Source organism: Salvelinus sp. IW2-2015, unplaced genomic scaffold (genome assembly GCF_002910315.2).
Source record: "Salvelinus sp. IW2-2015 unplaced genomic scaffold, ASM291031v2 Un_scaffold1746, whole genome shotgun sequence".
NCBI classification, from domain to species: domain Eukaryota; kingdom Metazoa; phylum Chordata; class Actinopteri; order Salmoniformes; family Salmonidae; genus Salvelinus; species Salvelinus sp. IW2-2015.
Window position 1 is genome coordinate 155565 of NW_019943128.1, and position 10767 is coordinate 166331.

At 48.4% G+C, this 10767-nt stretch overlaps 1 protein-coding gene and 1 long non-coding RNA gene across 2 annotated transcripts in view; one reads left to right on the forward strand and one right to left on the reverse strand.

Moving 5' to 3' along the window:
* Window positions 1–10767, forward strand: part of fntb (farnesyltransferase, CAAX box, subunit beta) — a 36193-nt gene that overhangs the window by 19328 nt on the left and 6098 nt on the right. Inside the window, exons 5-6 of the mRNA XM_070439538.1 lie at window positions 3279–3365; window positions 3663–3792. Of these exons, the coding sequence (XP_070295639.1) occupies window positions 3279–3365; window positions 3663–3792 (217 nt within the window). The remainder of the gene's footprint in view (window positions 1–3278; window positions 3366–3662; window positions 3793–10767) is intronic.
* On the reverse strand, window positions 44–767 carry LOC139024649 (uncharacterized). Its single transcript, XR_011475984.1, has 3 exons — window positions 721–767; window positions 249–276; window positions 44–83 (listed from the first exon to the last, which is right to left on the reverse strand). It is a non-coding gene; the product is annotated as an uncharacterized lncRNA (long non-coding RNA).

The window sequence follows — 10767 nt, forward strand, 5'->3', positions numbered from 1 at the left end:
TGTCTGTACCTCGTTTTGTATTAGAACAGGAGTGGTCGTGGTCGAGTATCTGTACCTCGTTATAGTAACAGGAGTGTCTGTACCTCGTATATTAACAGGAGTCAAAAAGGAGTGTCTGTACCTCGTTTTATAGTAACAGGAGTGTCTGTACCTCGTTTATAGTACAGGAGTGGGCTGTACCCTCGTTTTTATAGTATAAACAGAGTGTTAGTACGTGCTGTACCCTTATAGTAACAGGAGTGGCTGACCTCGTTATAGTAACAGGAGTGGCTGTACCTCGTATTATGGTAACAGAGTGCTGTACTCGTTCTTCAGGGTAACAGAGCGGCTGTACCTCGTGTGGTAACAGAGCGGCTGTACCTCGTTGTGGTAACAGGGAGCGGCTTGTACCTTCTTATGTACGTACAGGAGGGTTGTACTCGTTTGTAACAGGTAGGGCTTCTGTACCCCTCTTGTGGAACAGGAAGCGGCTGTACCTCGTTACATACGGTAACAGGAACGGGTGAGCATTGACCTCGTTATGTTAACAGGACGGACTGTACGCGCTTATGGTAAACAGGAGCGACTGTACCTCTTTATAGTAACAGGAAGGCTGTACCTCGTTATATAACAGGAGTGCTGTACCTCGTTTTATGAACAGGAGGGAGCTGTACCTGTCTATTAGTTAGTAACAGGAGGTGGCTGTACCCTCGTCTATAGTTAACAGGAGCGTGACTGTACCTCGTTATAGTAACAGGAGGTCTGTACCTCGTTTATAGTAACAGGAGTGACTGTACCTCGTTATATATAACAGAGATGGCTGTACCTGTCTATGACATTGTGGGTGGTTTAACAGAGTGGCTGTACCTCAGTATAGTAACAGGAGTGACTGTACCTCGTTTATAGTAACAGGAGTGTCTGTACCCTCGTTATAGTAACAAGGAGTGACTTTACCTCGTTATAGTAACAGGATTGGCTGTACCTCGTTATACAGTAACAGAGAGTGGCTGTATACCTCGTTATAGTACCAGGAGGCTGTAACCTCCGTCTATAGTAACAGAAGTGCTGTACCTGTCTATGACGTTGTATGCCTCCTGGGTGCCGATGATACACGAGCGCGTTGACAGCAGCGTAGGTGGGAGCCAGGTGGGCAGCTTGACTGGACCTCCAGCAAACCCCCAGTAGGACTCTGACACCGCGCCAGGGAACTATACACACACTGGACGGGGCAGAGGGGCAATAGAAGTTACACACACTAGACGGGCAATAGAAGTTACACACAACTGGACAGAGCAGAGGGGCAATAGAAGTTACACCCACACTGGACGGAGGTAATAGAAGTTACACACACTGGACGGGTAATAGAAGTTACACACACTGGACGGGCAATAGAAGTTACACACACTAGACGGGGCAATAGAAGTTACACACACTGGACAGGGCAGAGGGCAATAGAAGTTACACACACTGGACAGAGCAGAGGGCAATAGAAGTTACACACACTGGACAGGTAATAGAAGTTACACACACTGGACGGGGCAATAGAAGTTCACACACTAGACGGGCATAGAACTTACACACACTGACAGGCAGAGGGCAATAGAAGTTACACACACTGGACAGAGCGAGGGGCAATAGAAGTTACACACACTGGACAGGGTATAAGAAGTTACACACACTTGGACGGCGGTAATAGAAGTTACACACACTGGACGGGGCAATAGAAGTTACACACACACTGACAGGCAGAGGGCAATAGAAGTTACACACACTGGACAGGCAGAGGGGCAATAGAAAGTTACACCACACTGGACAGGCCAGAGGGGCAATAGAAGTTACACACACTGGACAGGGGCAGAGGGCAATAGAAGTTACACACACTGGACGGGGCAGAGGGGCAATAGAAGTTACAACACACTGCAAAGCAGATCACGTCGCAGGGTTACACATGTAAATGCTACAACTATCAGTTTTATATTGTAAATCGTATTATCCTTTATTTAACTCGGCAAGTCAGTAAGAACCAATACCAGAGCAGCGTGACCCCAGTAGCAGCGTGACCCCAGTAGCAGCGTGACCAGTGCAGCGTTGACCCAGTAGCAGCGTGACCCCAAGTAGCCAGCTGACCCCAGTAGCAGAGTGTGAAAGGGCTGTAGTTGATAGAACATTTGTCCAGCATCAGAGTACAGAGCAGGCTGTATGCACCCACAGTAGGTAGGTAGTAGTTGAGCCCTGCCCGGGTATTCATTTTAAGCCCGAGCCCTACTCATGCCAGCGACGTTACCGATGAGACAACAGTCCCTGCGGTCCCCTAGTTACCGATGAGACAACAGTCCCTGCCGGTCCCCTAGTTACCGATGAGACAACAGTCCCTGCCGGCCCCTAGTTACCGATGAGACAACAGTCCCTGCCGGTTCCCCTAGTTACCGATGAGACAACAGTCCCTGCCGGTCCCCTAGTTACCGATGAGACAACAGTCCCTGCCGGTCCCCTAGTTACCGATGAGACAACAGTCCCTGCCGGTCCCCTAGTTACCGATGAGACAACAGTCCCTGCCGGTCCCCTAGTTACGATGAGACAACAGTCCCTGCCGGTCCTAGTACCGATGAGACAACAGTCCCTGCCGGTCCCCTAGTTACCGATGAGACAACAGTCCCTGCCGGTCCCCTAGTTACCGATGAGACAACAGTCCCTGCCGGTCCCCTAGTTACCGATGAGACAACAGTCCCTGCCGTCCCCTAGTTACCGATGAGACAACAGTCCCTGCCGGTCCCTAGTTACCGATGAGACAAACAGTCCCTGCCGGTCCCCTAGTTACCGATGAGACAACAGTCCCTGCCGGTCCCCTAGTTACCGATGAGACAACAGTCCCTGCCGGTCCCCTAGTTACCGATGAGACAACAGTCCCTGCCGGTCCCCTAGTTACCGATGAGACAACAGTCCCTGCCGGTCCCCTAGTTACCGATGAGACAAACAGTCCCTGCCGGTCCCCTAGTTACCGATGAGACAACAGTCCCTGCCGGTCCCCTAGTTACCGATGAGACAACAGCCCTGCCGGCCCCTATTACCGATGAGACAACAGCCCTGCCCGGCCCCTAGTTACCGATGAGACAACAGGCCCTGCCCGGCCCCTAAGTTACCGATGAGGATGTCTCTCTCTCTCTGTCTCTCTCTCTGTCTGTCTCTCTCTCTGTCTGTCTCTGTGTCTCTGTCTCTCTCTCTCTCTGTCTCTCTGTCTCTCTGTCTGTCTCTCTCTCTGTCTCTCTGGTGTATTAACTCCTACCCTTCTCGTGTTGTAGGAGTACGTACTGTGCTGCGTCAGTGGCGTCTCTCACCAACATCATGACTCCCACACTGTTCCAGGACACGCCCACATGGATCGTCAGGTACTGCAGTATAGAGCTCACACACGTGTCCCCCCACACGTGTCCCCCCCACACCATTTAGTTTATTTGTGGCTATTTAACTTGCTAGCGTTCCTAAAGTAATTTTTATAATAAACCTTTAAATCACATTTATTTTAAAAATTGTGTAATCGTACTATCAGTATAATTCTTTTGTTGAATGTAATAATATCAAGGATTTGGGACCCTTATACATTAGATAAAGAACTGTGTAGTGAGGATGTGTTTACATAGGAAGACAGTAAATACCTACTCACTGTCCTTTCTGTCTCCCTCCAGCTGTCAGAACTGGGAGGGGGGTCTAGGGGGCGTCCCTGGGCTGGAGGCCCATGGTGGGTACACCTTCTGTGGGACGGCTGCCATGGTCATCCTGGGGAAGGAGCACATGCTGGATCTCAAGACCCTGCTGGTGAGTTCTCTACGCGTCAGTTAGTTGATGCTAATTCACTCGTCCAGAACTACCTTGTGCTTGCTAACACAGTTAAAAGGGGTTATTTGTGGGCCTCCCGGGTGGCGCAGTGGTCTAGGGCACTGCATCGCAGCGCTGTCTGCGCCACCAGAGTCTCTGGGTTCGCGCCCAGGCTCTGTCGCAGGAGGGAGGTCCGGGTTGTGCTTCGGAGGACGCATGGCTTTCGACCTTCGTCTCTCCCGAGCCCGTACGGGAGTTGTAGCGATGAGACAAGATAGTAATTACTAGCGATTGGACACCACGAAAATTGGGGAGAAAAGGGGGTAAAATAAATAAATAAAAGGGGTTATTTGTGGTGGTAAGCTTATACCTACAGTAGCTTTGTCCTCTGTAGCAGCCATCCAGTTCCCTACAATTGTCCAATGTCACTTGGTGTCCTCCTCTCTGCAGAGGTATCCCATGTCACTACTTCCTGTCCCCAGATAATTCAGATGACTTTATCAATGGTAACCAGAGTAACCTCAGAGCATTTAGGAGATGCACAGAGGCCCCTGTAGGTCGGAGGCCCCTGTAGGTCGGAGGCCCCTGTAGGTCGGAGGCCCCTGTAGGTCGGAGGCCCCTGTAGGTCGGAGGCCCCTGTAGGTCGGTCAGTCGGTCGGAGGCTGTCTTAAATGGCTGCCTACCCCCTAAATAGTCCACTACTTCTAAGCAAGGCCCATAGGGATCTGGTCAAATCTAGTGTAGTGCACTATAGAGGGAAGAGGGTGCCATTTTGGTCCAGACCTCTCCACCCCACTCTGATACCACTCCACTCTGATACCACTCCACTCTGATACCACCCCACTCTGATACCACCCCACACTGATACCACTCTGATACCACCCCACTCTGATACCAACCCACTCTGATACCAACCCACACTGATACCACACTGATACCACCCCACTCCACCTGATATCCACCCACAGCTGATAACTACCCACCTAGCTACGACTCCCTGATACCACCTAACCCCCCACCTCTGATACCACCCCACTGATCCCCACTCTGATACCACCTCCACTCTGATACCACCCCACTCACCAATCCAACCCTCCTGATACCACCCCCACTCTGATAAGCAAACCGATAATGCCCCCACTCTGATACCACACTGATAACCACCCACTCATGATACCCCGCACCGCAAGTCTAAACCACCCCACACCTGATACCACCCCACATCTGATACCACCCCCACTCTATACCACCCCACACTATACCACACTATACCACCCCACTCTGATACCAACCCCAACTATACCACACTGATACCACCCCACTCTGATACCACACTGATACCAACACTGATACCACCCCACTTCGTACCACGACTGATATCCACCCACCTACTATACCACACTGAATCGACACCCTCTGATACCACACTGGATACCCACTAACCACCTACACTGATAACCACACTGATAGCCGAACCCACTACATACTGATACCACACCTCACTCTGATACCTACCACTGATACCACCCACACTCTACCACCCACTGATACCTACCACTCTGGATACCTACACTGATACCCAGCCCACAACATACGATCCACCCACGTCTGATACCACAGCTGATACCACCCCACTCTATAACACTCCACTTCGACCACCCATCGTGATTCCACCCCACAACTGAACCTACCCACCTGATACCACACTTGATACCACACTTGATACCACCCACTCTGATACCACCCCACTCTGATCCACCCGACTACTGATACCACCACACTGATACCCACACCTATACCACACTGATACCACACTGATACACCACATACCACAACACTGATAACCACCCCATTCTGATACCACCCCCCAGACACTGATCCACAACTGATACCACCCCACACTGATACCACACTGAACCACCCACACTGAGTACCGACCCAACTGATCCAACTGAATAACCCCAAACATCTGATACCACCCCACTCTGACAACATGATAAGCCGAACGCCCACTCGATACCACCAACATCTGATACCCCAGCACTCTGTCCACCCCACTCTGATACCACCCAAGACCACTCATGAATACCCACTACACCGCTACCCCCACCTGATACGACAATGCACGCTGATACCCCACCCCACACTGATACCACGCCGATATCACACTCTGATACCACACTGATACCACCCCCTGATACCACACACTGATAAACCACCCCACACTGATACACATGATACCACCGCACTCTTGATACACCCACTCTGATACCACCCCATCTGAATGACCACCGCACACTGATACCCAATCTGATACCACCCACTCTGATACCACCCACTCATGATACCACACTGACACCACCCACACTGATACCCACTGATACACCTGCCACAATACCACACCACCACTGATACCACGCCACTGTCGCTCTGATACCACCCCACTCTGATACACGACACTGTACTACACCCCACACTGATACACACTGATACCACCCCACTCTGATACCACCCACTCTGATACCCCACAACTGGCATCAGTCCAGACCTCTCCACCCACACTGATACCACCTGATACCACCCTGATACCACACTGATACCAGACCCACCCTGATACCAAACCTGATACCACCCCACTCTGATACCACCCCCCCACCCGCCATCAGTCCACACCACACCTCTCCAACCCACTCTGATACCACCCCACACTGCATCAGTCCACACCACAAAAATAAATGTAAAGTCATTTTCACTAGGCTATCTCTCTAGCCCAGTCCCTAGGACAACAGACAGGATTGAGGACTCCAGCTGGTATTTACACCAAATTCATATAAGGTCCATGTCTTGGGTTTTTAGAAGGACTCCAATTAGGGGTTGCGTATACAGACACGTGTCCAAATTTCTGTTCTGTGGACAAATATCAATTTCAATATTAGTCCCCTTCTCTGATAGAAAACCTCATGGTGGATTTCATCATGCCTGCGCTTTCGTAGAGAATTAAAAAGGGCTGGATGACAACTCAAAACAGCTTCATCCTGTTACAATTGAAACAAGTCGGGTTATGGAATAGGCTGGACGTTAATACATCATATGAAGAACAAAGCTATATTTACACTGTATGGCGGCTGGATAGAAATGCTGCCTTGCTGGGACTGTTATAAACATTGTAGTTTCTCTTGGTGAATCAGTAAATAGCAATCTCTCTCTTTGAAATGCATCAAACCTACCTCTTCTCCCTTCACTCTTATCCTGGCCTCTCTCTCTCCTCCATCTCCCCTCCCTCCTCCCTTTAGCGTTGGTGCCAGCAGACGATCGAGGTTTGAGCGAGTTCCCAGAGGTCAGACATGTAGCGAAAATCTGGTGAGGTGCCTGATACTCTCTTCTGGCAGGCCCGAGGTGCTGGCTCCCTCCATCACACAGAGAGCCCTTCTCAAGAAGGTACACAACTACAGACAACGATTTACAGTGCTGCCACCTACGGCAAGTGTTCCCAACTGTTTTTTTACACCATAGATATTGTGATTTTTTTTGTCATTCAAAATTGACACGTACTAGACATTTAGACAGGCAAAATGTATGAGAATTATTTTCAAAGCACCCACAAGTATATACGGGATGTCCAGGCTGGTTCTATCACCATCTCGGAGCGTGGAGCTCCACGACTGACGAGCCAAGCTGAGCAGCAAAGTAGGCAAGCGCACAATTCCGAGGCTTAGGGGCGGGTTCGGCCCTCTGTGAGAATGGAGGGGCCCATGTATTTAATGTAGTCTACGATCACGCTCTATTGGATGAATAACGAGTGCTCCCTTCTTGGCGGGCCCAAGTAGGCTGGCAACTAGCCCAGGCGTCGACCTTGCGCGGACCGTTAGTTGAACAACCTGGTGTCTCCCCTCAGTGAGACTAAAATATTGGTGCGAATCAATTACTGGCGCAGGGGTAATAAGGCGCGACAGTTTGGTGGATCACATATATATCTAGGTGCTGTGCAACTCGACGATCTAATTGGATAGCAAACAGCTCAGTGAAAGTGGCGAAGGCGACCAGAGTTCCACGTAAACTAGCACATACAGAAAATTCTGGCAGTGAATGTAAATCCCAATCCACCAATGGACGATACAGTTATACATCTCACATAAGCCCAGAGTATATTAAAGGGTATGCTGAGCGTTGGATACGTTCTTGTTTCTAGAGTGGCAACATCTCTCCATATGAAGAGTGTGCATCAGTGGGATAAGTGGGTATGTGCCTTGCACAAGCTGTCATATCTTTCTAAAGAAAAAGGCTTAACCCAACTCGAAGTAGCACGAAATAACGATCATATACAAGTCTACTAATCAGAGGCAGTTTGTGTCTACGGTCATATGTAATGAGTCGACCAGTACAAACATCAACACAGCCCATCTTACAGCCAAAAGGAGAGGAGGAATCAGCAAAAAGAAGAAATACAGAGTCCGAAAGTATTTAAGTCGAACTAGACCTTATGAATCCAGTAGACATGACAGAGAAGAGCGACACACAGAGTCGAAAGTCTAGGCAGAATGCCTATCGTAGCATCTGCGAGTTGGACACGAATAGCAGGCTCAGTTTGTTTTGTTCGAGACTTATAGAGCGTTCATGATTTATATAAAAAAATCTCAGTATAGATTGGACGAGACGATTTACGTTCTCGAGTCTCCTATTTGCTTTTCTTGCGAAGAAGACACTAGCCACAGTGGAAATTTTCTACACGGAGAGTGGAACGAGATCACAATTGTTACAGTATATAATCGTTAAATAAAACCACGCTCGAGATGAATCAGATTCAATAGTTATATACATCGTTTGACCACATTGATAATTTTAGTATACCACTCGGACTGCGAATAGGAACTTCTTTGACAAATTCTGCGCTGTGCTCGAATTTCTACACATAAAAGCTCCTTAAGACGGAAAAAGGCAAACCTGGAATGCAAGCTTGTCCACACATGACTTGTTGAATATCGGAGTTACTGGCATTACTCAACACGACCTAAGAGCACCATTCCGAATCAACAATTTGTGACAGATCAACAGTGAATAGAAGACACTATTATCATCGCCACTATTGGATAGCACGAAAACAGAACAGATTTTCAAATGTGTGGAACCCAGAAGTCAGAAATAACATTATAAACATTCCCTTCCTTTGATGATCTTCATCAGAATGCACTCCCAGGAATCCCAGTTCCACAATAAATGTTGTTTTGTTCATAATGTCCATACATTATGTCCAAATACGCTTTGTTAGCGCGTTTTGTAAAAACAATCAAAAGTCACGAAGTGCTTCACTAGGAGCAGACGAAATGTCAAAAAGTTCCGTTACAGTCCGTAGAAACATGTCAAACGATGTATTGAATCAATCTTTAGGATGTTTTTAACATAAATCTTCATAATGTTCCAACCGGAGAATTCCTTTGTCTTCAGAAAGCAAATGGAACAGAGCTCGCTCTCACGCGAACGAGCGTCACGAGTCATAAAGCACTGCCAGACCTCTGACTCATTCCCCTCTCATTCGCCCCACTTCACAGTAGAGCATCAAACAAGGTTCTATAGACTGTTGACATCTAGTGGAAGCCTTAGGAAGTGCAAAATGACCCATATCCCACTGTATCTTCAATAGGGAATGAGTTGAAAAACGACCAACCTCAGATTACCCACTTCCTGGTTGGATTTTTCTCAGTTTTTGCCGCCATATGAGTTCTGTTATACTCACAGACATCATTCAAACAGTTTTATCCAAATATACTAATAATATGCATAATTAGCAACTGGGACTGAGTAGCAGGCCGTTTACTTCTGGGCACCTTATCATCCAAGCTACCCAATACTGCCCCCAGCCATAAGAAGCGCATGACTCGAGTTTCGCCTCTCCTGATTGCAGCGATGAGACAAGATCGTAATCACTACAATTTATTTTGTTTGAAAATAATTCTATACATTTTGCCATGTCTAACATGTATACGTGTCATATTTGAATGACAAAAATCACAATATCTATGGGCTAAAAAACAGTTTGGGAACCACTGCCGTAGGGCAGCACTGTAATCGTTTCTGTAGTTGTACCTTCTTTGAAGAGGGCTCTGTGAGCAGGGGGAGCAGCCCGGCCTGCCAGAAGGAGTAGCAGCCATCCACCAGTTTGTTACAGCGACCCTGGAACCCTCCCTCAAACCTCATCTGTCTGCTGGCCACCCAACGCTAAGGGAGAGAGGGAGGAGGAGAGAGGAGAGAGGAGGCAGTAAGAGTGAAGAGAGGGAGAAAGAGAGAGTTATGGTTGCTATTGTCACTTATCACAACGGGAGAAACTGACAACATGTTACTAACAGTCCCAGCAAGGCAGCCATTTTCTATCCAGCCAGCCATACAGTGTAAATATAGCTTTGTTCTTGATGTATAACCAGCCTATTATAACCCGACTGTTCAATGTACACAGTGAGAGCTGTTTGAGTTTCATCCAGCCCTTTATTCTCTACGAAAGCAGCCAGATGATGAAATCCCATGAGGTTTCTATCAGAGAGGGGCTAATAATATGAATTGATATTTGTCCAACAGAGAAATTTGGACACGGTTGCTATAGCAACCCCTAATTGGAGTCCTTCTAAAAACCCAAGGACTGGATCCTTATTGAATTGGTGTAAATACCAGCTGGAGTCCTCAATCCTGTCTGTTGTCCTAGGGAGCTGGGCTAGAGAAGATAGCCTAGTGAAAATGACTTTACATTTATTTTGTGGTGTGGACTGATGCAGTGTGGGGTGGTATCAGAGTGGGGTGGAGAGGTGTGGTGTGGACTGATGCGGGGTGGGGTGGTATCAGAGTGGGGTGGTTCAGTGTGGTATCAGGGTGGGGTGGTATCAGTGTGGTATCAGGGTGGTATCAGGGTGGTATCAGTGTGGGGTGGAGAGGTCTGGACTGATGCAGTGTGGGGTATCAGAGTGGGGTGGTATCAGATGTGGGTGATAG